This window comes from Bos grunniens, chromosome 9, assembly GCF_055505025.1.
Source record: "Bos grunniens cultivar Pamir isolate PY7600 chromosome 9, Bosgru_T2T1.0, whole genome shotgun sequence".
NCBI lineage: Eukaryota > Metazoa > Chordata > Mammalia > Artiodactyla > Bovidae > Bos > Bos grunniens.
Genome location: NC_141173.1, coordinates 33,895,592 through 33,922,769, shown reverse-complemented (window position 1 = coordinate 33,922,769; position 27,178 = coordinate 33,895,592). Strand labels below are relative to the sequence as shown.

Here is a 27,178-nt window from a genome sequence, read left to right as displayed (position 1 = left end):
TTGTTTCTCCTCCAGGCCCATTATGGTGACTGTAGGTGTATTGTTTAGGATATCCACTCGAGTTTGGGTTTGTAATCTGGGCGGCATGCTTCTCAGCATCCTGTCGCTGTCCCGGGAAGGTGGTGCTAGTTTCTGGGGCGTCTCGGCAGGAGCGGGGATTCCCCGCCAACTAAAGAGGAGGATCTATTCTTAACCTCACAGGCCGGGAACCTGCTCCCCACCCTCCCTGCTCCTCCTCCCCTTCCCAGCCCAAACGAAATAATTAAAAAAAAAAAAAAAAAAACCCAACAATCGGCGCCTCGGGTGGTGCCTCGGGTGGATGGGGACCGGGAGCACAGGGGCATCCAGGCACCTCGGGAGCGCCCTCTGGCGAGAACAGAGCGCGCGTGCCCCGCCCGGCCCCTCTTCCCCGCCTCCGCTGCGCCCCCGCCCGGCTCTCCCGGTTCACTCTCAGTCTCTCACTCCGAGAGACACAGACGGCAGCTTTCCGAGCGAGCCGGGGAACTGACTGAGGCGGCGCCAGCACCACTGTCGCCGCTCGCCCCGAGCCGACCTGGGCACCGGGAGAAAAGGCGAGGCCGGAGCCCCATCCTCTCTCTCCGCGGGGATCTCCTGAGCTGACCGGCCGCTCGGCGCCCCCGCGCGACACCCTCCACGGCCACTTCGCGGGGCGTGCCGCGACTTGGGGGACGCAGCTGGGGAAGCGCCGGGGCGGGAGGCGGCGGCGGCGGCAGAGCGAGGGTGCGCGCCCTAGGACTGGAGAGGAGTGAGCCGCGGGCTGGGCGGCGGCGGCGGCGGCGGCCGTAGCCGCGGGGGCGTCCCCCGCCTCGCTGGTTGGCCGGCAGCACCGCCTCCCCGGGCCGCGGTCGCCCGGCCGGGTCCTCCGCGCGTTCCCGGGCCCGGAGCCGGCGCGCGATGCGCCCGGCCGCGTTCTGATCGCCGCCGCGCCGCCGCCTCCGCCGCGATGATCCCCCCAGAGCCGCAGCCGCACCAGCCGCCGCCGCCGGCCCCGCCGAACCATGTGGTGACCACCATCGAGAACCTGCCGGCCGAGGGCAGCGGCGGCGGAAGCCTGTCCGCCTCCTCCCGGGCCGGCGTGCGCCAGAGGATCCGCAAAGTGCTGAACAGGTGAGCGGCGGCGGGGGCGCCGGGCAGGGGACCCCCTCCGTCTCCCGGGCGGCCCCGAGGCCCTTTGGGACGGACGGAGTCGCGGCGGGGAGACGGGGGAGGGCGGACGACGACGCGCCCCGCGCTGGCAGCGAGGCCGCGCGGCAGCTTTGTCCCGGAGCGGGGAGCCGCGGAGCGCCCGGGCGCCGGCTGGTCCGAGGCGGGAGTTCGGGGAGAGGCGGGGTTGTGCCTGCCGGGTTGCGGTTGTCCGCGCTCATACCCTCGCATACGCGTGTCGCCTCAATTCTCTTTGCCACCCGGGCCCCAGCTTTGCGCTCCGGGGCAGAGAGAGGAGCCGGGGGTGGCCGGGAAGGCGCGGGGCTGCGGGGATGGCGTGGAAGTCGCCGGCCTCGCGTCCGCCGGGAGGTCTCGCACCCCCTCGCTGGGAGCTGGGGTCACGGCGGCAGCAGCCCCCGTGGGCAGTCGAGGGGACCCACTTCTGCCGCCGAGTGCTCCAGTTGCTGCTCCGACTCTTCCTGGCCCGGAGCGGGGAAGGGGAGATTAGAGGCCTGGGTCAGACCCAGGCAAAGTGCACAAATGTTGCGGAAAAGGGGTGAGGAAGGAGGCTCCGAGTGTTGCAACCCAGAGGAAGCGAACGCTGGCGGCCGGCTCCAGTGCTGGAATCTGCGCAGTGGATGGAGCAAGGATGAGGCGTTCAGGATGAAAACCCGGGTTGATGTGAAATGGGGCCCCTCTGGCGCCCCTGGGTCGGCTGTGATGCGAAAGGGAGTTTTTCTATTAAAGTAACTTGACACGATTGAAGAACTGACCCTTAAAATTCAAATAGAGGACTGATTTTATATGTTTTTTATTTGGGTACCTGTGTGCCTTCCCATGCATCTGTTGGGAATAACTCAGAAGGTTGCTCTGTTCATACAGGTTTTTGTAGGGCGCTATTGTGGGTAGCTGAGAGTCCCACAAGGGATTCACCTCGAGTCCTTTGGGGCTGGAAGCGCTAGGGGGGAACACAAAATATGTACAGAAATAGAAACCTAAAAAGCTCCATATTTTCCGAGTATCGTGTAATTTAGTTATATGAAATCCCAAACCATTCAAGAATCCCTTGTGAAGACTTAGGGATTAGCTTGTGGGCACTTCTGTGTGTTTCCATTTATTATCAAAGGAGAAGAAATTCACTCTGAAATGAGACAAGAGATGGTGATAGAAACTCAAGTCTTTACTTTCCTGATTGGTAGCTTAGGATAACACCTTCCAAAATACTGCATTTAAAAGATAATGAGCAGAATAAATCAAGAAGATGCTGGCTCAGTACATATTAGGTGGGCTTCCTAGTCTTTATGAATATCTGTGATTTTTTTTTGAATCATAAATGCCTTGGCATTGGATGTTTAAAATTTTATGCAGAATATGTTAATTATTAATTTCCCTCATCAAACTGGGGGAAAAACTTGGTGCTACAGTTCATTTATCTTTGCTTGATTATAAGTTATTATTGATTCTGTGCAGGTTAGTTCATGGTATTTCATGAATCTTAGAGTCCAGAATAGCAAGATCACTGAGGCAGGACCTGAGGGGACCTGGTGTGTCATCATTCCTCTGCCGCTGACTTGCCATGTGGCTTGGGGCAGAGCTGTTTATCTTGGTCCCTGGTTTTGTCACTTATAAAATGTGTTTTATACTTGTCTTACCTCTCTTATCATAGTTTTGAGCAATAGATGGGGTAATACAGAAGAAAAGACTTGGGAAAGTATAAAGCTTTACATGAATTCGTTGTTCAGCAGAATTCTGTTATCTAAGGGAGGGTGGTGGGAACATCGTAAGCAAGTGAATTGAAGTCATGGGACATTGTGGGGGAAATGTGTTTTATTAGCTTTCAGTGATCTATGACATGAGTTTTATAGAGGAGGAACTTAGACTGAAAGGTTGAGTCCATGACATTCCGTGGCTCGTACATCTGTGAATGGAACCCTAGGATTATAGCCTCTAGACTTCAACTGAAACATTTGGTTGTCTTTCAAAGTTTTGCAAAATTTTCCGTGTACTATTTGGCATTAAATAATGGTCTTTCCTTATCCTTAAAGGATAAGAAAATGTTTCTTTTGAGAAGGAGTGCCTTTGGTAAGGAGACTAAAAAAAAAAAAAAAATCAGTATAGGTATAAAAATCTTGGTGGATTAATTTCATTAGCATGCTGATGGGCCTGACTTTTGCTCCATGGTTATGGCAACAGGAGATAGCACTAGTTGTAACTGCTGAATGGTTGAGCTCTAAATAAAAGAGCATGGAGTGGGGAGTGGAATTTTTGAGATTCTATGCCAGCACTTCAGTATGGCTCCCCTCTAGTTTGAATCCTCGAGGTGTGTTGGACTAACCCAGTAATGGCTTTAAGGCTGGCCCATGGGGTGCCATATCACAAGTATCCTTTCATTTTTCTATAAGCTAAAGATCACTTTCCCCTCCTTTTTCTTCTTCTTTTCCTCTTCTTCTTTCCTTAATATTTGTATTTCCTTCACTTGTCTTGCCCTATCAACTAATTGTCTTCTGGACTTTGTTTCCTTTCATCTAACCCTGGCCTGCAGCAGCTTAGCTGCTAGCAGAAAGTGAGGCTGCAAATCTGGAAGCTTGGAGCCAATATGAAAAATATCCCTCTAACTTCTGGCATGGAGATGTACTGCTGGCAGCGTTCTATTGCTGTGAGCTGAGTTGAGTGTCTTCAGTGACTGAGAGGGGCACTGCACCCCGTTACTCTCTCTGAGCATCCCATTGGGCCAGAGAGGTGGTGCCGAGAGACTGAGGATGATGTTCTAGGATGAGGAAGGTCAAAGTGTGAGCATCGCAAGCCTGGTGAACTGGCTGCCACTGGTCACAGCCTGTAATAATAGCTACCTGCTAACCCAGAGGAGGAAATGCAAACACATATGTTACCTATATCCTGTCTACCTAGGGACAGGTAAAGAGAGAAGTACCAATTAATAATTAAAGGTACTTGCTCTCAAGAATCTTAGAAGGAAAATGCAGTGTTACCTTAATGCAATCTGCCTTGCATTGTCCTGCACCATTTTATCTTCACAGTGTAGCTCCAAATCCTTTTCCCCTTTCATTAAAGGCTCGTAGAGTTGGATTGTTACCTTTCATATATGACAAATGGGTGGCTTTACTGATTGACTGCTGTGCTGTGTTGTGCTTAATTGCTGAGTCATGTCTGACTCTTTGTGACCCCATGGACTGTAGCCTGCCAGGCTCCTCTGTCCATGGAATTCTCCAGGCAAGAATACTGGGGTGGGTTGCCATACCCTCCTCCAGGGGATTTCCCAAGCCAGGGATCAAACCCAGGTATCCCCCATTGCAGGCGGATTCTTTACCATCTGAGCCACCAGGGAAGCCCCCACTGGTTGACTACTCCCTGTGAAACATTAGAGTAGAATATAATAGTATCCATGATTTTGGTGAAAGAGGAGGTGCTAGATAATTTTTTTAAACCAATTAATGGGATATGTCACGTGCTTCTCCTCTGTCCTAATAAAAATTGCTTCTGTCAGTGCAAAAAATACCAAATGATTTAGATGCTGATATAATTGTTACTTCTTTAATTCCCAAAGACTTAGAATAATATCTTGGTTCAAAGAAGAAAAAAATTATGGCAAACTCCTCTTCACTTGTTTCCTGACTGTGGAATAACATTTATTACCCTGCTACAGGCAAGCAAGGTATGACAAAAAAGAAAGTACTTGAAGGGCAACAATTGATGACCCTCACACAGAAACTGTTGATACTAGTAGATTTCTTAGAATCATAAGAGTAGATACTGACCTATGTAGTATCTGAAGATTTTCTCCTCTAAAATTATTTCTTAATAAAATGTTTGTGAAAAATGAGTGATGGCTTGTTTTATGTTTTGCATGTGTGTGGTTTTATCTTTCCCCACTTGAATATTATTTTCAGATCTTAATAATAATCACCATGACTTTCCAGTTTTGACCCATTTTCTCTCCAATAAGAGATGAATTGGGTTGTCTCAAGGGGGTTCCTGCCTTTTTGAGTCTTGTGGTGGGGATGTTTAATCATTAGAATGGAATCATGAGTGTGACTCTGGGTTATCCATTCATCTGATTTAAAACTAACTTAACTGGTTTCTAAGTTACATTTTGATATATTTCATTAATTTTCAAATATGTGAAACCTTTCTGAATTATGAAGAGCATTAAAGGATACGTGCAAGAGTTGCTAGCAAGCCTACATAGAATTGACATCCACATGGGGAGTTACCGTATGTGATGGAACAGTATGTATATATAGCTTTTCCGGGTTATTAAATAAAGTGGAGAGAACATGGTGAACCAACGGAGTGCCTGCCAAGAACAGGGTTATGCTTGTCCTGTTAAGTACAGTTGATGAAGACATCTATTATCTCTTAGGTGATCCTTATTTATCAAATGGTTTTTGTTAAAAAATTGATAGAGAGGTTCCTCCTCAAGCTGCAGAATGAAAGGGGAAGACCAACCAGTAATGAGGATAATTGATACAAAGTATTCCAAGTGGAACAGGATGGTGTGATTAAAAACAGACATTTCTGAGATCAGTAGTAAACACAAGATGTCTGAAGGACACATTTATTTTTAACTAAAGGACAATATTATAAAAATAAAGGATCAGTGTATTTTTTTTTTTGCACAGAGCTTGGAAAAATGAATGTTCATATTAGAGGAATTTTGGTTTACCCTGGATGAAGACGGTGCAATTCCAAGGAAGTAATGTGGAAGGAAATGGACCTATCTTCATGTAATTTTTCTGTGACCTTTTACTCAAGATCTTTCAGTGTCACAGGAATATAATAAGAGATGTCCGTTTTTACTGTACACTGCTATAGATGTAGATGATATAGCAAATTGACTCGACTGCCCATATAGTTCTAAGTTACTTAATGCAAAAGCTTATTTGGCTTAATTGTGGCTTTATTTAATTAATGGCTTATTTAATTGCCATTTCTCATAAAAGCAGCATGCAGCATGCAGAAGTACTACCACCAAGTTTTAGTTTAGCTTTCTCATTCGAGTTCAGGCCAGTGAGCATTCACTGTACCTTGTTCAAGCACATTAATTCTTGATTATGTTTCTAAAAATGTGTACTTAGGAAGTCAAACTCCAATAAACACCTGGAAAAATACCCCATACTATTTGGTGTATTTCTTGACTATGGCTTAAGCATCTATAAGTACACACTCATTTATGTCAAGGGCCAAAATCACTTGACATAAAATTGACCATCTTAACCACTTTTAAGTGTACAGTACAGCAGTCCTAGCTGATGGGTATTATTATGCAGCTGATCTCTAGAATTTTTTCTCCTTGCAAAACTGAAAATCTGCATCTGTTAAACAATAGCTCCTCTTTTCCCTTCCCCACTGACCCTGGCAACCGCCATTCTACTTTCTGTTTCTAAGAGTTTGGTTGTTTTATTGATAGATACCTCATATAAATGGAATCATGCAGTGTTTGTATTTTGTGACTGGCTTATTTTATTTAGCATAATGGTCTCAAGGTTCATCCACATTATCACAAGAGGCAGGATTTCCTAAGGCTAAATAATGTCTATGTATCTATCTCTATATTTGTCTATATCACACTTTTTAAATTCACTTGTTGAGGGACATTTAGGTTGCTTCTATTCTTGGCTGTTGTGAATAAAGCTGCTGTGAAAATGAATGTGCAAATGTCTCCTCAAAATCCTTTTTTCAAGAACTTAGGCTATATACCCAGGAGTTGAATTGCTAAATTTCTGTTTTTATTTTTTTAACATTTTGAGAAACCTCCATACCATTTTGCATTTTCCAGTGTCTGCATATCCTGCCAACACTGTGTGTGTGTTTGTTTTTGATAGTGGCCATCCTAATCGGTGTGAAGTGATACCTCACTGTGTTTTGATTTTCCGTAATAATCACTGATGTTGAGCTTCTTTTCATAAACTTGTTGGCTATTTGTGTATCTTTGAAGAAATATCTGTTCAGATTGTTGTTCAGTTGCCAAGTCATGTCCGACTCTTTGTGACCCCATGGACTGCCCCGCACCAGGCTTCCCTGTCCCTCACTATGTCCTAGAGTTTGCCCAAGTTCATGTCCATTGAATCGATGATGCCATCCAAGCATCTCATTCTTCATCACCCTCTTCTGTGTCTGCCTTCAGTCTTACTCAGCATCAAGGTCTTCTCCAATGAGTCAGCCGTTTGCATCAGGTGGACAAAATATTAGATCTTCACCTTCGGCATCAATCCTTCCAAAGAGTATTGGGGCTGATTTCTTTTAAGATTGACTAGTTTGAGCTCCTTGCTTTCCAAGGGACTCTCAAGGGTCTTCTCCAGCATCACAATTCAAAAGCATCAATTCTTCGACGCTCTGCCTTCTTCAGCTCTCACATCCACACATGACTACTGGAAAGACCATAACCTTGACTATATGGACCTTTGTCAGCCAAGTGATATTTTTGCTTTTTAGCACACTGTCTGTGTTTGTCATAATGTCTATTCAAGTACTTTGCTCATTTTTAAATTGGATTTTGTTGTTGCTGTTGAGTTGTAGGACTTCTTTATATATTCTGGATATTAGTTAGTTCGTTAGTTCAGTCTCTCAGTCATGTCCGACTCTTTGTGACCCCATGAATCGCAGCACGCCAGGCCTCCCAACTCCCGGAGTTCACTCAAACCCACGTCCATCGAATCGGTGATGCCATCCAGCCATCTCATCCTCTGTCGTCCCCTTTTCCTCCTGCCCCCAATCTCTCCCAGCATCAGAGTCTTTTCCAGTCTCTTCTCCATCAACTCTTCGCATGAGGTGGCCAAAGTACTGGAGTTTTAGTGTTAGCATCATTCATTAACCCATTATCAAATATATGATTTGCAAATATTTTCTTCCATTCCATTCATTGCCTTCTCACTCTGTTAATTATATGTACATTTATTTGTCCTTAATCACTTGCTGTGTGTTGGGGCATTTTCTGGGGGACACATACATAGCAAAACATTATTCTTAGCTTGAAGGACCTCAAAATCTAACTGGGAAACTTGGCATAGGTACTGCTGTTGAGAGTGAATGATTGTAATCTGTAATCTGAATTTTTATGTTTAATGCTTAATTGTATGCTTCCAAATGTCTAGATGCTAGAATCATAGAAATAAGTTGTCCTGTATGTGATCCATATTGAACTTACTCTGTTTTATACAGGTACTAGCTGAATGCACAAAAGTTGAGAAGAAATTTCCCAGGAAATGGCAAGCAAAACACTAAAATCAGTGTCTTAGAAAATGTTTTCTTTGAAAAATAACATGTCTCAATCAGTGGCCACATGAACGTGATTTAAATATACTATTACTAAAATTTTAAAAATACTGTTTTCTATTGTATTTAAATTTTGAACACTATCTCAGGAAAATTTACCTTTGTAACTGTGATGATTAAAAAGTACCTTACATACCATTTTGCAAGTTCTGATATTATGAACCATCAATTCCTGCCATTTTAAACAAATTAATTAAGGAAAATTAGTACAGCTGAAAATGCATTTAAAGGAGGTTAAAAGCCAAATCATGCTAATTATATTCAGATTTAAGAGTGGTAGGGCTCCAATTCCTAATAATTCCTGGCTTAGAGTTAGTATAAGGTTCTGATCCATTGTGTAAACAAATGCTTCATTGCATTCTCTTTTTTCTCATCCATCCCTTCATTCATTTAATCAGTCATTTATTTAATGAGTCTCTATTAAATGCTTACTATATATTGAGTACTGCTGGATCACAGTGATGAACCAGACAGGTGTGGACTGAAGTGGGCTCCTGAGTGCATTGCTCTAGTTTCTGTTATTAGCCTTCCAATATTATCCATCAAGTGGACAATTCAAGTAAAGTAGAAATAAAGACAACATACATCTTTTCTAAAAATAATTAGATTTTTCAAGCTGATCGAACAGAGATTGTTTTTCAAAAGTCCCGTAATTTAGCTGTTTTTCCTGTAGGAAAACTACTCAAAAGGGAGACTGAACCCATAATAAAATTACTTGAAGTATACAAAGAGTCAGAGGCAGATCTTTCTTGATGAATACAATAAAATTTGTTTCACTTACGACTTAAAAGAGAAAAAAAAAGACAGGAAAAAAAAAAAAAAAGACAGGCCTTAATGTTCATCTACTTTCAAAGTGTTAGAAGGAAAAGGAGAAGAGACTTGGATCTCATCCTGCCATTTCAGGGCAAACCTATCCAGGTCATTGCCATTATAACACAAGAAAATAGAGTTTCCTAGAAATAATAACATTCTGACAGTGCATACACAGCTTTGAGGGAGCTTGGGCACATGTTCATGCATTGTAAGGTAAGAGAAAGGTAAAATATGACAAAAACATGAGGATGAGTTGGAAGTACTAGATTGCTTTACTATAGAATTTGGTGTAATCTATGAGAGTGTTAATGAGCATGTAGATAGTGGCTCAAGTTCTTAAATTTTTACATTATAAAGCATACATTTTATATTATGAAATTTTACATGTTATTCTCAAAATCATCTTTTTTATAGATATGGAAACCAATCTTTATGGTCATGCAACTAAGTGCTTTTACAAGACTACAGAGAAAGGAGAGAGTAGGCTGGAGACAGGGCAGGAGGCTTCAGGCTTGACATTTGTCTTGGCATGGAAAGATGGTGTCTAAGGTTGGGGGGATATAACAAAATATCATAGACTGGGTAGTTTAAACACAGACGTTTATTTCTTACAGTTCTTGGAGGCTGAAATGTCTGAGATCAAAGTGCTGGCATATTGTGTGTCTGGTGAGGGCCTTCTTGACTTGCAGACAACTGTCTTCTTGTATCCACATATGGTGGAGGGGGAGAGAGAGAGAAAAGGAGAGAGAGATCCTTTCTCTTATAAGGATGCTAATTTCATCATGGGGACTTCACCCTCGTGACCTCATCTAAATCTGATTACCTCCTGAAGGTTCCACCTCCAAATACCATCATACCAGGGAGTTGAGCTTTAACACCGAAATTTTGGGGGAACAGAAGGCAATGGCACCCCACTCCAGTACTCTTGCCTGGAAAATCCCATGGAGGGGGGAGCCTGGTAGGCTGCAGTCCATGGGGTTGCTGGGAGTCGGACATGACTGAGTGACTTCACTTTCACTTTTCACTTTCATGCATTGGAGAAGGAAATGGCAACCCACTCCAGTGTTCTTGCCTGGAGAATCCCAGGGACGGGGGAGCCTGGTGGGCTGCCGTCTATGGGGTCACACAGAGTCGGACACGACTGAAGCGACTTAGGAGGACTTAGGAGGAGGAGGAAACATTTGATCATAGCAGATGGGTAAGATAGGAACTTGTGCAAGAAGGGAGTTGATAGAAAGGATGAACCAAATAGAGAGTAAAGAGGTTGGAGGAGGATTAAGTGTTCAGTTTGACAATATTATGTATAGGTAAAAAGGCAGTAAAGTAAGTCTAGAATTGTAGGATGGAGTCAGACAATGGAAATCTTTATACACTTCTATAGGAGTTAGCCTTCATTTTCTCGATTCTTGAATAGAGAAAGGACTTAATCCAATATGTGCCTGAATATGATATTCGCCTGAATATGATATTCTGGGTAAAATCTGTAGGATAGAGGGACAGGGGATGGGCTAGGGTTTGGGGGATCAGTTAGGTGTCTACTGTAGCCATTTGGAGAAGTGGAGATAGCAGTCTAAATGGGATGGAGACAGAAGTGCTGTGATTTGAAGTGTGGACCAGGGTCACACTTCAGAGAGGAAAATTAGATCAGATTATTCTTGCGAAAGTACTCAACAGTGCCTGCAACATAGTGAGTGTTTAATACTTGTTTGTTGAAAGGTTATAAAGTTGCTACCAGGAAAGCATCTGCTCACTGGGGCAGAAGAGACCTAGTGTTACCCTGAACTAGAGAATCAGCGTGAGGGCCACAGCCAGCTACTCAGAGTGTGGTCTGTGGACCTGTGCTGATTCACAGACTATGTAACCAGACTGTGTAATTTGTGTAACCAAATGAGGACACAGATCAGGAGTATGCATTTTGAAATATCTATAGCAGCTTGACAGATTACTTTTATGTCTTTTCTTCTAATATTAAAATACTGAGTCATGTATTTTCATTTTTTTATTTTTGCCATTTTATTTTTCTACCAGTCGATTTTTTGAACTGCACTTCCCAAAAGAATTGTCTTCAGTGAATTGAAAAAAGGAACCGATATTCTGTAGTAGGTCATTTGAGAAGCACTGGTTCCAGCCCAGTATCCAAGAGGGAGCAACATCGAGTCTGGATTCTGGAAGTATGTCTGATCGTGGGGCAGGATAGCATCTTAGGGTGATGCTTGTCATGGCCCTGGAAATCTGTGTATCCCAGTTGGTGAGGAGGAGGCAGCAGGTTGGGTCTGAGAATAGTTGCATCAAGTATCAAGGACTCCACCCAATCACCTAAAAGGGACCCCCTGGAATGGGGAAACTATTTAAAGATGAGAAGGGGTACAGCGCAGCACCCCAATTCTGTGAAATAGGCTGCAAGTGGACAGTGCTACTTTTCAGGGACTCTGAAGTTAAAGAGAGCAGGTTCTAGGTCTGAGTGTCAGAAAGGAGGTCAGGGTTACACGGGGCCTCAGCAGGAGTGACAGGACCACTGGTGTGGCTCTGCTGCAGGCTCCGAGGGGCACAGAGTAGGAACAGAGAGAACCTCGGGGGCCAGACAAGCACAGCGTCAGCTGGTGGTGCCAATGGAAGTCTGGATGGCATGGTTTGGGGAGGGATTGTGAGGTGGAGTTTTCTAAACAGAACTTTTGAGGAGCTCTGCTCTGACTAGGAGCCGAGTAAATGAAGAGTCTATTCATAGCAGACATCATGCAAAAGGTCTGTGTGCTGATGATATGATACAGTGGAGAGGGAAACATGGAGGAAGGAGGGGGATGGAGGAAGGAGGAAGGCTTGGGAGGACTGAGATGGTAGGAGCCAAGGTGCGGGGCAGGGGGTAGGCTTGGAGAAGCCAGGACACTCCGTGGTCCAAGAGAGGAGAGGTAGAGCATGGGTATCAGTGAAGATATTTGGGTGGATTTGGTGGTGAGAATAAAAGCTGATTCCTGTCTTGTGGCTTTTCTTTGTTGTTGTTTTAATTAATTAGTTTATTTTTATTTGAAGGATAATTGGTTTTCAATGCTGGTTTGATTTCTGCCATCCATCAGCATGAATTAGCCATAGGTGTACCTATGTCTCCTCCCTCTTGAACCTCCCTTCCACCTCCCATCCTTTCCCAGCCCTCTAGGTTGTTACAGTGCCCCAGTTTGGGTTTCCTGAGTCATACAGCAAATTTCCATGGGCTCTCTATGGAGGCTTTTCTTTTTCTGTGAACTCCAAGCTCACCGTATCAATTCAGACTGAAGGTGCTGGATGGTGAGGAAGGGTATAGGGCGTTTGTACAGAGGCAAGTGGGAAGCAGTCATTTCGGAGAGTCAGAAAGGAGACATAGAAGAGACGCAGAGTAGGATCTAAGGCTTTATGTGCGTATTTAACATCTGTGGTGGGGAAGGGGTGAGGAGTGTGATGGATGGGAAGAACCTACTGATGTTTAGAGTGTGTCTTGGAAAGGGTTAACTCGGAAACAAACACAGGTACCTCCGGAGGAACCATCACTCTGAGAGGCGCGATCAGACAGCAGGACAGATGCCTGGGCCCTGGTGACATGCAGCTATGAAGAAGTCAGGGTATTAGTGCAGGGCATATTTAGGGGAGCTGGGGAAGATTGGGGGCTCGTTTATATTTGGGAGTGGGGTGTGAGAGAGAGAGAGAAGAGGGGGTTAAACATCCCTTGGAGATTTTGTGGGCCCCTGGAGTGATGACATCCCCTTCAGAATGTGAAATGTCAGATGTTCTGTCCCAGGGAACTGACCTTCGTGGGTTTTTTTTTTTTTTTTTTCCGGTGGAGGGGGGGTGGCCTCAAAATTCTCATTTGTAAACTGGTTAAAGTCATCCCAGCCCTCCATTTCCCATTGCATTTGGGGAAGTTTTAAATGAAATAACATCTGGGAGAGGGCTGGGAAAGCTGCCAAGCGCTATGCATCTGTTATCTTGGTCACAAAATTGGATGGGGAACCTGGCTTCTCGTGGCCTCGCGCGGTCCCAGCCTGGGATGAATGCTGATGGGCGCCCTCCCGCACGTGGAGGACTTGGAGACACAGGCGCTGCTGGCTCCGGAGTTTTTCCTCCCGAGCCTGGTCGAGAGTCTGAAGTAGAACCCGCCCATCCATGAATGAGGCAAAATCTGTTTACTTCAATGTATTCCTTTTTTTTGAAAGCTAGATAGATTTAAAACACTTTTGGCTTTATTTTAAGAAAAGTTCTTCTAGGGGAAGACTGACTTGGCAGAAGGCATCTGTCCTGACGTCTGATTGCGCCTCTCAGAGTGGTGGTTCCTTCGGAGGTACCTGTGTTTGTTAAGGAGAGTCTTGACAGGCTTCAGGAAAGGGTTAGTGCCTCTTGAACCAGGGAGATTTCACAATGAGCGTGCGCCTAAAAGGCTCCATAGAGCTCGGCAGTGGGACGGACAGAGCGGCTCAGAGGGAAGGGACAGAGCAGCTTTAATGTGCTAATGAGGGGAAGCCCAGATGCCCGCAGATCAGAGGAGCTCTTTGTGACACGCGGATGGCTGGAGGCTCTGTCCTTATCTGGATCCTGCCGCAGGCAGGAGAAACACTGCCCTCACACAGGGGCCCTTTCCTCCAGAGATAGCCTTCCACGCGGCTCCCAAGGGACTGGGTGCTGAGGGGCTGCGGAAGGTCCCAGGGTGAGGTGAGGGATTGAAAGCAGGGAGGCTGGGGGTGGGGGACGCGTAAGTGGGGAGGGTGGAGGATGGGAAGAGGGAGCACTGTCTTGCAGGGTGTGTGGAGTCAGAAAATTAGGAAAGACCTTTGTGTTAGTCGCTCAGCCATGTCTGACTCTTTGCAACCCAATGGACTGTAACCTGCCAAGCTCCTCTGTCTGTGGGGATTCTCCAGGCAAGAATACTGGAGTGGGTTGCCATTCCCTTCTCCAGAGGATCTTGCTGACCTAGAGATCGAACTGCATTACAGGTGGATTCTTTATCATCTGAGCCACCAGGGAAGCCAGGAACGACCTTTACAGCATCACAGAATGAACTGTTGTCCCTCCAGTGCCACCGGGCTTGATGAGTGGCAACGTTCAGGCCAGTCTAGAAGGTGGTGATCTGTCTTTGAAAATAGTGCAGGTCAGTTTTCATCTAGTTATGGAATAAGTCTGAAACACCACACAACCTAAGAAAATCCAAACTACCATCAGCCAGTGAGTGCTGGGATGAATTTCACATTCTGCTTATTCCATTCAGTGATGGCCAGTGGGGAAGGGTCAGGAGTAGGATCAGGGACCTTGTCCTAAAGCTGAGTTTGCATAGGAGGACATAGTATTTACAAAGATCATGTGTTTACTTGTACTGACCCATCTACTGATGGAGAGATCGGGTAGCCAAAGCACACCTAAGTTTGCTCCTGTTTCTGGAAGATGAGTTCCCAGAGAAGATCAACAAATGAAGCCTTCAGTCCATGGTGCCTTGACCTTCTCTTTTATCTCTCACTTTTCATTTCTGAATCTTTCTGGGAATATGTAAATACTTAAATATAATATCTATTTATATATTTGTGTGTGTTTGTGTTAAGTTGCTTCAGTCACGTCCAACTCTTTGCGATCCCTTGGACTGTAGCCTGCCAGGCTCCTTGTCCATGGGAGTCTCCAGGCAAGAATACTGGAGTGGGTTGCTGTGCCCTCCTCCAGGGGATCTTTCTGACCCAGCCATTGAAGCCTGACTTTCTTTATGTCTCCTGCACTGGCAGGCAGTTTTGTTTTGTTTTGTTTTTTACCACTAGTGCCATGTGAGAATCCCCATCTATTATGTATGTATATATATATTATTTCCCAAATAATGTGGGATCCCCAGGTGGCTCAGTGGTAAAGAATCCACTTGCCAATGCAGAATACATGGGTTTGATCCCTGGGTTGGTAAGATCCCCTAGAGGAGGAAATGGCAGCCCGCTCCAGTACTCTTGCCTGGGAAAATCCCATGGACAGAGGAGCCTGGCAGGCTACAGTCCATGGGTTGCAAAGAATCAGACATGACTGAGCAACTGAGCACCGAATAATGTATATTTGATATTATTTGTAATGAATCTTTGTCTATTCATTTGTCTGTCTCTTTCCACCTTTCTCTGTTTCTCTCTGACACACACACACACAAATTGATAGAGAATAATTTTCCATTTGGAATAGTTTGTTTCCTTCTTGAAGATAGCTGTCAACTTTCCTTACCATGCTTTTTTTTTTTTTGTCTCAGAGTTGGTTCAAGGAGAATGGTTTATTTTTAATGTGTTGGCTTTTTATTTAGGAACCACACTGAATTGGTATCACTTAAGAAAACAAAAATATTCAGTGTGGAATTACCTATGAGCTAGCTATATCTGAATGTGTGAATACAACTGTGGAACAAGTCAGCACAGAAAGCTTCTGTCTCCCCCTCCCCTCCTTTCCCCGAGCCACATATGGTTTCATTACAACACTTCAGTTCCAAGTGGTGACGAGTCTGGTGACTTGATTTAATTTTTTTTTCTTCTTTTTTTTTTAGTTCTTCTTTTCCTTAATGCTTCCTATCTATTTCCTGCTGCTAATGGGGTCCCTGTACTTTGGATTGACCTTCCCCAGTGCAAGCCTGAAGAAGTATAGTAGTGCTAGTATAGTATAGTAGAAGTATACCTGCTGCTGCTGCTGCTAAGTCGCTTCAGTCGTGTCCGACTCTGTGCGACCCCAGAGACGGCAGCCCACCAGGCTCCCCCGTCCCTGGGATTCTCCAGGCAAGAACACTGGAGTGGGTTGCCATTTCCTTCTCCAATGCATGAAAGTGAAAAGTGAAAGTGAAGTCGCTCAGTCGTGTCTGACTCCCAGCGACCCCATGGACTGCAGCCCACCAGGCTCCCCCGTCCCTGGGATTCTCCAGGCAAGGACATTGGAGTGGGTTACCATTTCCTTCTCCAATGCATGAAAGTGAAAAGTGAAAGTGAAGTCGCTCAGTCATGTCTGACTCCCAGCGACCCCATGGACTGCAGCCTACCAGGCTCCTCCGTCCCTGGGATTCTCCAGGCAAGAGTACTGGAGTGGTAGTATAGTATAAGGTGCTTCTTGCACTGGTTTTAGAAAACTGATCATATACAACTCTAATGCTGATAAGTGGACACATCTGCATCCAGTGTGAAGAGACCATAATTATTATCTGCTTAGCCCCAAAGTGCATTGCAACCTGAGAGTATCCTTTGAAGATGACAGAAGAAAAGCACCATCCAAAGCACTTATAGCAATGGATATCAGACTGCTCCTTTTGGATCAGTTTGTCAGAGACATGAAAGTGTGCAGATGGGAGTGTCTGCGGATGGACTACTGGGCCATGACTGCAGCTGCCTGGGCGGTGTGTTAGTGAATTGAGGTACGACGACAAATACCATTCCCTGTTTCCCCTTGTCACAGCGAGAAGCAGTTCATTGGATTTAGGAACCTCTTCCTTTTTAGTTATTCGTGGAGTAGCAGGTAAAGGAGTCAGAGCCTATAATGTACTCTTTTACTAAAAAATAATTTTCTGCAGTCTGCTATTCTTTACTACATGCTCTTCCAAATGGTGGGGGTAGGGGGTGGGAAGTAAAATATGAGAAGCAAAGACATTTTCAGGTGAAATACAGAAAGAAATGGGGGAGCCGTTCGGAGAGCTAACCTTGCATTTGTAATATTCTCTGCTATTTTAACCATTGACGTAATTAGCTTCATAAAGCATAAAGTATCGATCCCTGTCCCTTCTTAGGGAAATGCTAGCAAGTGAACAAATGAAGAAAAAAGTCCCAGACAGCATGTGACACATGAATGAATCAAAGTAAAAAAAAGTAAAAAAAATTGACTGCTTCATCCCATGTCAAAAATACCAATTTTGGTGAACTATTAAAGCTCTCTGTGGGAATATTTTGAACTTAAGCCATGAATAAAGTAAGGCTGTGAATGGTGTGTTAGAGCCCTGATCCTCAATCTTCAGGTGCTGCTCGGCAGTGCTATGAATGCTTCAGAGTATAGTCCAAAGATGAACTAATATAGAAGCTCAGTCTGTGAGACATTGTAACTCTTCACCCAAAACACAGAGGCACCGATGCATCTGAAAACCTTGACATCGGACCCTTAACCCCCAAGTCTGAGTTGCGTGTCCCATTCCCTGTGCTGGCTATTTCCTATCATTTCATATTCTATGTTATTTATTTGTCTGAACCCTCCTCATGTGTTGTAGGACCAGAAGGGTGTTCTTTACTCAACATCTTACATAAAACCTGGCATAAAGTAAGTGCTCAGTAAATATTGAGCCCATTGAGTGATGGGCCAAATGGTCTGCTAGAGGACCTTTCAAAACAGAAGTTATTTTCAGCAAATTGATGTCCTCTGATTTTATTTTCTCAAATAATGTGTGCCATAGTGCCTGGCATAGAGTTGGTACTCAATAAATTTTAGTTTTAGTTTTTTTTAAATTGATCTGTGGAAAGGTAGGGAGTATAGAAAAAGTATAGAAGGGTGATTTGAATGGTGACAGAGTTAGGAAAACACTAGCTATGCTACATAGGTTCTACTTATACTTTACAACTCAATTCACATTTCTGTCAACTCTCTTTCCTCAAAGTTTTCAATTCTTTCTGCCAAGAAATTTCTTGTGGGATCACCAGTTATAGGAATGCAAATAGAAGTAATTTCAAACTCATTATAGGCAGCAGTGGTTAAGAACAGGGCTCCTACTCCAGTACTCTTGCCTGGAAAATCCCATGGATGGAGGAGCCTGGTGAGCTGCAGTCCATGGGGTCGCTAGGAGTTGGACACGACTGAGCGACTTCACTTTCGCTTTTCACTTTCATGCATTGGAGAAGGACATGGCAGCCCACTCCAGTGTTCTTGCCTGGAGAATCCCAGGGACGGGGGAGCCTGGTGGGCTACTGTCTATGGGGTCGCATAGAATCGGACACGACTGAAGCGACTTAGCAGCAGCAGCAGCAGACTACCTACTGTATCACCTGAGTGTTCTGATCTTAGAAACAATTTCTTCTCTTTTTCTAGGTTGTTGTGAGGACTAAAAGACTGTATCTATCACTTAGAATAGCATCTGACGTATAGAGAGTTCTACTCAAAGTTGTATTATTATTATTAGTATCAGTATTAATATCAGCCATCATCACCATCATCATCACTGGCAGGTAAAAATCCCAGGAAAAAATAGGGAAGAAAGAAACTGATTACTAAGAAGACTATGCAAGTAGGGCCCATGTCTGTTTTTTTTAAAGATGTTTCTTTATGTGGACCATTTTAAAAGTCTTTATTGAATTTGTTACAATATTGCTTTAGTTTTATGGTTTTTTGTTCATTTGCTTGGCCTTGAGGCATGTGGGGTCTTAGCTCCCTACCAGGGATCGAACCCACACCCCTTGCATTGCAAGGGGAAGTCTTAACCACTGGACCACCAGGGAAAGTCATCCATCTGGTTTGATTAGTGCTTTTTGCCCAGCTTCCAGCATAGCCCTTGGGCATAATAATGTTGATAATACTTGTGTAATGAATTAATAGTGTGGTCTTGTGGTGTCTTGAGAAAGCAAAGGTAGGAGAGTTTTATGATAGAATTCCTGCTCAAAGCAAGTGAGGCGAAGGGAGAACACATATTATTCCTGTTCATAAGTATTTTCCTAAACAACTTATAGCAGTTCGAAATTACAGTTAAATTTCTTCTTTGAATACATCATCTTGGGAAAATTAAGCAAGATTAGATTTATATCCTTTGCATGTTGGCTTCAAGGGCATGCCGTGCTAAGTCACTTAAGTTGTGTCCGACTCTGCAACCCTATGAACTGTAGCCTGCCAGGATCCTCTATCCATGGGATTCTCCAGGCAAGAATACTGGAGTGGATTAACATTTCCTTCCACAGGGGATCTTCCCGACCCAGGGATCAAACTGATGTGTCTTACATTTAACCTGCATTGGCAGGCAGGTTCTTTACTACTAGAGCCACCTGGGAAGCCCCTTCAAGGAAAGCAGTTCTAAGTGTGGTTAAGAGATGCAAACACATATGAGATTAGGGCTCTGCTTGCCAGTGTTTTTTATAATCAGTTATTATTTCAATTAATCAGTTAGATTGCTTCCCTCTTAAGAGCTGAGTTAGTCTTGGGAAAGAATGGAGCACTGCTTAACAGTGGCTTTGGAACATGAGGCATTGGGAGAGAGTGGGAGATTGTAGCGCTAGAGAGCTATAAGCCTACTGGGGTAGAGAACAGCACACAAGTGAGGGAGCCCACCAAGAATCAACTGTGCAGTCTCTGAACTGTATCCCAAACTCCCCACCCGTGGAATCAGAATCAGCTTCACCCAAAGACTTTCAGAGGCATACTGGTCAATAAATGTTTGAGGACATGTCTGTGTGACAGCTGTGAGAATTCTGACAAGTCATTTGACATACACAGTCACTAAATCCCTCTGCAGTTCTTATGATATTTGATTATACATGACAACAAGACCCAAAGGCCTTCTGACACATCAAATGTTGTTTATTTCTAAAGCATATGTGCAGTCTTTCTTCTTTAAGTGTTGGCCCCTCAGAATAAAATGACAGCTCAGCCGTTTCAGTGGTGGTTCCATGTCCTTGTGTCCTGGGGGCAAAGAGCTCACGCAAAGAGTTTAGAAGTTAAAGAGCCTGTGTACTAGATTAGAATTTCAACCAGGGAATTTTTGGACACCTCAGTATACTTAGATAAACCCTGCAAAGATGAATTTAGGATAACTTGACAAGTTATCTGCACTGGAATAAAATGGACATTAGCATACCTTTTTTTTTTTTTTTCTTTCTGAAAACTAGTTGGCTTTTAAACTCCTTTTCCAGAACACACAAATGTGACACTTTGGGAAGCAGGACAGATTCACAGCGTTGCTAACTGTGACAGCCTCTTTTTCCCTCCCTCCAGCCTTTGTTGCATCACTAGGATGTGATGTTTTTGCCGATGTGGAGTGATGGAAACTTCCACTTTATGATATTATCAAAGATCTGCATACATAAAAAAGAGTAATGAAGTCATTTGGCTTACATTCTTGATATCATTTGTATTGCCTCTGTGAAGGGTTGAATGAAGCAGTTTTCTATAGCTGCTGTAAGCAGTAAGTCTCTAAATATTAAATGCTGACTCAACATAAGCATGTCTGCAGAAGAAGATGATTAACTCGAAGAGAAGCTAACGTCAGCAAGAAGAAATACAACCACACATTCAAAAGGAATAGGGAGTATTTCCATGTGACATCTTCAGGAACCTTTGCAAACAGAAAGAAAAAAATACAGTAATTGCGTTAATGTGGCAATGAGTATCCTCTTTCTTTTCTATCCTTGTTGGAGATTTTGTTCTCCAGAGCCTGTTTTGGGTCCCTCATTGTTGTTCAGTCCCTCAGTCGTGTCTGACTTTTTGAGACCCCATGGACTGCAGCATGCTAGGCTTTCCTGTCCTTCACTGGCTCCCAGAGTTTCCTCAATGTCCATTGAGTCATTGATGCCATCCAACTGTCTTATCCTCGGTCACCACCTTCTCCTCCTGCCATCAGTCTTTCCCAGTGCATCCATCTAACCCCAGATGGTCTGCATAATCCAGTGAGTTCTTGGCATTCTTCCACAGATTGTTGTTGGTTTTAAGGCAGGCAGCATAGGCCCCAGGTTGGCACAATCAGAACGAAGGGAGAGACTTCCATTTGATGGTGAGGGAAGAGATTTCTCTTTCTCTGCTGGATTTAAACACAGAAGCAGCCATCTTGCTATTGGCTGTTACTGTCCTTTACCTTATGACCAAGAAGGAAACCAACCTTCAGATGTCAGTGATGGCGAGGACGGCGGACTGGAGAGTGGTAAAGTACCTGAGTCCTTGAAGATATTATTGGACTGACTGCATTGCTGCATGCTTGGAGCTTACCCGAGTCACTGGACTTTCATTATATGAAATTATAAATATCCTAACTGTTTTGGCCAGTTTGAGTTGCTCTTTGTTTGATCTGACATTGAGCTCTTCCTTAACGGATGGACACATCTCTCATTCTTTGCTCTGAAACTGATGACCTTTGATGAATACCAGCCGGGGCCATTTCATGTCTTTTATCTCTTTCTGGATATCTCTGCCACGGAAGAGCAGAGGCTGGTTTGCTCCAGTCTGTGGTATAAAGGGTTGGTTTTCCCAAGATGTGGTTGCGCAGGAAGCAGAAGGAGTGGGCTTGATTACCCATAGGAGTCTGTGGCACCCTTGATAATCCCGGGCTGGTCTGGATCAGACACATATTGAGGGGATGGAAGTGCTGGCTGGTAGGTTCCCCACCGCATCATCCATTTATTCCCTTGTTTGATAAGCATCTGTTCTGTGCCAGCTTTGTGCCAGGCCGGTGCTCGGCATTGTGTATGTGAAAGATCTCATGGAGTATGGTGGAGACCCTTGGGGCACTGACATAAGGGTCTGGGGAGGGCATCTGAGCCTTTGAAAGCTAAGCCAACAACTGGAGAATGGGGAGGACTTAGAGTGAAGAGAGGCGCGTGGGTGTGTGGTGAGGGTTTATAGGGAATGATGTTTTAGGCAGAGGAAACAGCACATCACAAAATTGTGAGTGGAACCATGCTACATTCTGGGAAATGAAATTGGTTCTGAAGGCAGCAGGCATGTGTGAAGGGTAGCAAGGTGTTAGAGGCTGGAGTGGCAGGTAGGGCTCAGATCAGGCTGTGCTTTGGAAGTTTAAGTTGTGTGTGCACAACTTAAGAGGACTGAGCAATATTGGAGATGCTAAGCACAAGAAAAATATGAGCAATGTATACTTTCATAAGCTCTAGCTACCTGCAGTATAAACAGTGAATCTGAATACTGTAAGATTGGTCTCAAGCTAGGAGATGGTTGCAGACGTGAGATGTGGTGTTATGATATACACTTAACCTTTAGTTTCTAAAACCATGGGTTTTGATTGTAATTACTACATAAGAGAAGGTGAATTGGGTTTGATGGTAGGTGTATGCGATTTTATCTAGTGTGACAATTGCATGATCTCAGGTGCGTTGCCTAAACTGAGTTTTTGTTTCATCATCTATGAAATTACAATAAAAACACCTACCTTACAGGGTCATGGAGGAAGCTTAAATATGATTATATATTTATAGTCCTTGACACCATGCCTGAAACGTGTTAGTCATTATAATTATGAATAAATGTGTAAGGAAGAGGCAGAAGAACAAGGCAGTGGAAGAGCTTTCTACTTGAGTTCCTTCATAGTCGGGGACTTGAGAGTCACATGAAAGTCTCAAAGCAAGTATAGTTATGGTGCTATCATATTTTCTTTGGGAGGAGGATTGATATTTATTGTGTAGACAACAGATTTCTAATAATCATTGTTCTTGGATGGAGAAGAAGTAGAAATCAAGATAAGAAAAAGGATAAATAGAAGGTATGCTTATTTTTAGAGGAGGGGAGGGATATTGAATTCTCAGGGCAGGGGGAGAGGTTAATTTGGTCCTGGGAGATCTGGGAGATGCTGGGAGCAAGGGCTTCCGGAAGACGCATGGTTTCTCTTCAGTGACAATATTCTGCAGGACACAACTGGAAGTTTAGATGAAAGCAGCTGTGTTTCTTTAGGGTGGGGGCTTTTGTTTGCTTTTTTTTTTTCCTTTTTAATCATGTAGAACAGCTGCCATATAGTAGCTATTGTAGTCAACACGTATTTGTCGGATGAATGAATGAAGAGATGGATGTGCTTTTACCAAGTTTCGAAATTTGGGGCTCAGAATTTCTGCCTGAGGTCTAGGCAATGCCGGATTGAGTTCCCTCCATTTGCCACCTACAAAGCAGCCTTGTATTTTCTTGCAGTCATTAGAGAAGCTAATTAGAGGAGCTGATCAGTGGCTGATGAACTGATTCATGGAGATAGATTTCTCAGGCCAGAGTTTGAAAGAAAAGAACAGATTCTTTCCTTGGGCTGCGTGAGCAGCTATTTTTAGTCTGCAGGTGTTGCAGCTTTTTAGAAGCTTTTGGCAGGGTTTCCTTCTACTTCCATTTTACCCAGAATATCTAACTTTCATCTCTTCCATTCCAGAAACATGCTGCTTTGTGTTTTCTGAGTAGGAAAGGGGATTGTGGGAAAGAATAACCAAGGAAAAATATATGAAGTGCTTAGCACAGAACCGGAGAAGGCAATGGCACCCCACTCCAGTACTCTTGCCTGGAAAACCCCATGGATGGAGGAGCCTGGAAGGCTGCTGTCCACGGGGTCGCTGAGGGTTGGATACAACTGAGCGTCTTCACTTTCACTTTTCACTTGCATGCATTGGAAAAGGAAATGGCAACCCACTCCAGTGTTCTTGCCTGGAGAATCCCAGGGATGGAGGAGCCTGGTGGGCAGCTGTCCATGGGGTCACACAGAGTCGGACACGACTGAAGTGACTTAGCAGCAGCAGCAGCAGCAGCACAGAACCTGGTCCCACAGTGAATGGGTAGTCAATAAGAGAGGAGACAGAAATGCCATGGAGGAGGGAGATGGCAGATAGACACTGCTGTCTGCTGTATGTGAAGGAAGTTTCTCTGCATCCCTGGAAATAATGCATGGCTTCCTGCTTCCTCTGAATCAATTCCTGTACCAAGAGCCTTGGCTTATAATTTTAGATGTCAATACATATTAGTTAGGAAGGGCCGATCAGTATTCTCTATGCATTGCTTAAAAACAAATCCCCTCCAAATCAACTGGTGAAAACACAAAACCTTAATGCTTTGAAAAATGGATCCCTAGGAAACTGCACAACACATAGTTCTGAGATGAGAACTGTCTCCAGAACAGTTATTTTCTAGGATAAATTTCCAGTCATACATTAGATTTATACCAGAGATGGATAAAGTGGAAGCTACAAGTATTAGTTTACTCTCTGTTTATGTGTCCCATGTGAGATGCCATACTTAGATCTTTGATAAGGACCAGCCTGGAAATGTCTTGCTTCCTGCAGAAAAGTTGTGGAAGTCAATCAGATACACTAGTGGCTTGTTTCCAGCTGACTATGCATTGTCTTGGTTATGGATCATGTTCTGACTGGTACCACAAAGGGATGGGGAACAGCTATGCAAGTTGTGATGACTGTATCAGTCAGGGCTCTCCAGAGAGAGCAGAGAAACTCTCCAGAGAAATAGAACCAATAGGAAATACACATATGTTAAATATATTTTTATATAGTATAAAGATAAGGAAATATTGATTTATATATATTTCAAGAGATGTTTTCATTTATTTATTTTTAAAATTTATTTATTTTATTTTTGGCTGCTCTGGGCCTTTGTTGCTGTGCGTGGGCTTTCTCCAGTGGCAGAGAGTGGGGGCTTCTCATTGCAGTGGCTCCTCTTGTTTGGGAACACGAGCTCTAGAGCTTGGCTCAGTAGTTGTGGCACACAGACTTTGTTGCCCCATGGCATGTGGAATCCTCAGGGGCCAGGGATCGAACCCGTGTCCCCTGCATTGGCAGGCAGATTCTTAACCACTGGACCAGCAGGGAAGTCCGCAATGTTAGTTTTAAGGAATCTACTTACCCAGCTGTGGGGGGGTGGGGGGGGCAGGCAAATCCAAAATCTGTAAGGCAGGTCAGTACACTGAAAACTCAGGCAGGATGTCCATTGTAGTCTTGAGACAAAATTCTTCAGGAAAATTCAGTTTTTGCTCTTAAGACCTTCATTTGATTGGATAATAATGATACCCACCCTCCTTGTTAAGGATAATCTGCTTTACTTAAAATCAACTGATTGCAAATGTCAATCACATCTATGAATACCCTCATAGCAGCACCTAGACTAGTGTTAGACCGGATAACTGGGCATCATAACCTAGCCAAGCTCACACATACAATTAACTGTCACACTGGTGGTTTTGATGATTGTGACAGTGGTGTTTGTAGCATTACCACGTATCAGTCACTGGGGGCCAAGTGCTTTCTGTGCGTTACTCTGTTTAATCATCTTAAATCTCTGTTTGAAAAGATGACGATATTGAGTCAGAGAGGTTGTTAAACTGCCCAGAGTTGCACAGAGACTGCATGGTTTGCCAGGGCTTAGTTCTGAAGCCCGTGCTATAATGTAGCATTTGATACGGCAAATGTTAATTGATGCCTTTTTGTTTCCTCCCAGTGACAGAAGCCTAACCAGAGGATACGATATATTGTCTTTCACTCATCCTTGGGAAGTCTAAGGGGACTGGCTTTGAGCACAGCTGGACCCAGGAGCAAAAAGGATGTTGTCAGGACTTTGTCTTTTGCTCCATCTCTTGGCCCTACCTATTTCCTCTTAGCCTTATTCTGTTGACAGGCTCCCTGTATGTGAAAGGTAGGACTCATCCTCCGACTCAGCAAGCACTGTAGAAAGGGGCTTCACTCTTCCACAGCTGTATAACAATTCCAGGAAATGGTGTTGGCCTTGCTTGGATGATGCGCCTGTTTCTGGTCTAAATCCTAGGTCCCAAACATGCACCTAACTCTCAGATCTAACTCTGGGCTGGCAGACTGGGAATCCTGGAGCAGGGCAGGATGATGGAAAGCCTAGCTGTATAGAACCGGTGAGGTGGGAGGGCCCTGCAGCGTTCAGGCCTCCCTCTGAAGACGGTTCCCTGTGGACATCTCCCTGGAAAGGATACCTCCTAGGACTGGGTGTGACAGTTTTATATTCCCCAGGAGCAGAAGTGGGCTTCCCAAGTGGCACTAGTGGTAAAGAACAATGCAGGAGACATAAGAGACCCAGATTCAATCCCTGGATTGGGAAGATCCTCTGGAGGCAACCCGTTCCAGTATTGTTGTCGGAAGAATCCTATGGACAGAGGAGCCTGGAGGGCTACAGTCCATAGGATTGCAAAGGATCAACTCAAGTGACTGAGCATGCACGCACACACACAGGGGCAGAAGTACTTTGAGGCCCTTTGAGGGAGCACTCTTTTGACTTCCTTGGTCTATTTGAGAGGAAAGCCAGCCCTAAACTCGTTAGGATTTAAATGTAGAATTAAAATTTTTTTCCTCTGATTCAAAGCAAAGGACCCAGGCAAAGGTCTTTTCAAGCTTTAATGCTAAATTAGCTTCCCAGTAGGTACCTAAACATCAAAGGCTGTCTTAGGAAAGGAGATGGTACAACTGAATGCTCATATTGCCTCATCCTTTCTAACTGCACATCGAGGACTACCCTGAAATTTGGTTGTTTGTATTCCTGTCTTATCTTCTGACAATCTTATCTTCCTCTCGACTGTGAGCTATTAGGGGGCAGAGCCCAATCTTATTTCTTTTAGTAACTCCCTACAGTTCTACCACAGATTTCTGTCACAGTGGGCACTCAGTAAAGTGCTTATGAGCAAGTGAATGAATCTGAGTCATTATGGAGTAAAACCATCCATTGTGTGCTGCACTCAGAGCATTCTCCAGGGTCCATTTTTAAAGGGCCAGAACACAGAACAGGGCTAAGGGCACTGGTCTGGGTCAGCCTGCCTGACACTTTCTAAACCTCATACCGTCATTTATCAAATGGAGACTGTAACAACGTGCTATAGAGATCTTAAGATATATTGTAAGCTTCTGGCTCATGGTTAGTATTCAGTAAACATTAGCTATTGCAATTACAGTTAACCCTTGAAGAATACGGGGATTAGGGATGTCAACCCTCCTTGTAGTGGAAAATTCACATGTAACTCTCAGCTAATCCTCCTTGTACTCGATTCCTCCATATCTGTGGTTCTACATTCTCAGATTCAACTAGCGGTGGATTGTGTAATAAACACTGTAGTATTTACTATTGAAAAATATCTGTGTATAAGTGGACCCATGCAGTTCAAACCGTGTGGTTCAATGTACCAACTGTACTGTTATTATTTGATTACTAGAAGGTTACCAGGCTCTGTTTGAACCCAGCGAGCATTTGATTTAGTTATGCTCATCATGTGCCTCTATCACAG

At 44.3% G+C, this 27,178-nt stretch overlaps 1 protein-coding gene across 2 annotated transcripts in view; it reads left to right on the top strand.

Annotated features, from left to right (window-relative positions):
* Window positions 1-441: 441 nt before the first annotated feature.
* SLC35F1 (solute carrier family 35 member F1) overlaps window positions 442-27,178 on the top strand; it is a 425,332-nt gene continuing 398,595 nt past the window's right edge. Inside the window, exon 1 of one of the 2 annotated variants that reach the window (XM_086317142.1) lies at window positions 442-1,128. In XM_086317142.1, coding sequence (XP_086173268.1) covers window positions 965-1,128 — 164 coding nt within the window. In that variant the 5' untranslated portion in view covers window positions 442-964. The remainder of the gene's footprint in view (window positions 1,129-27,178) is intronic. The other variant, XM_086317143.1, reaches the window with a different exon arrangement.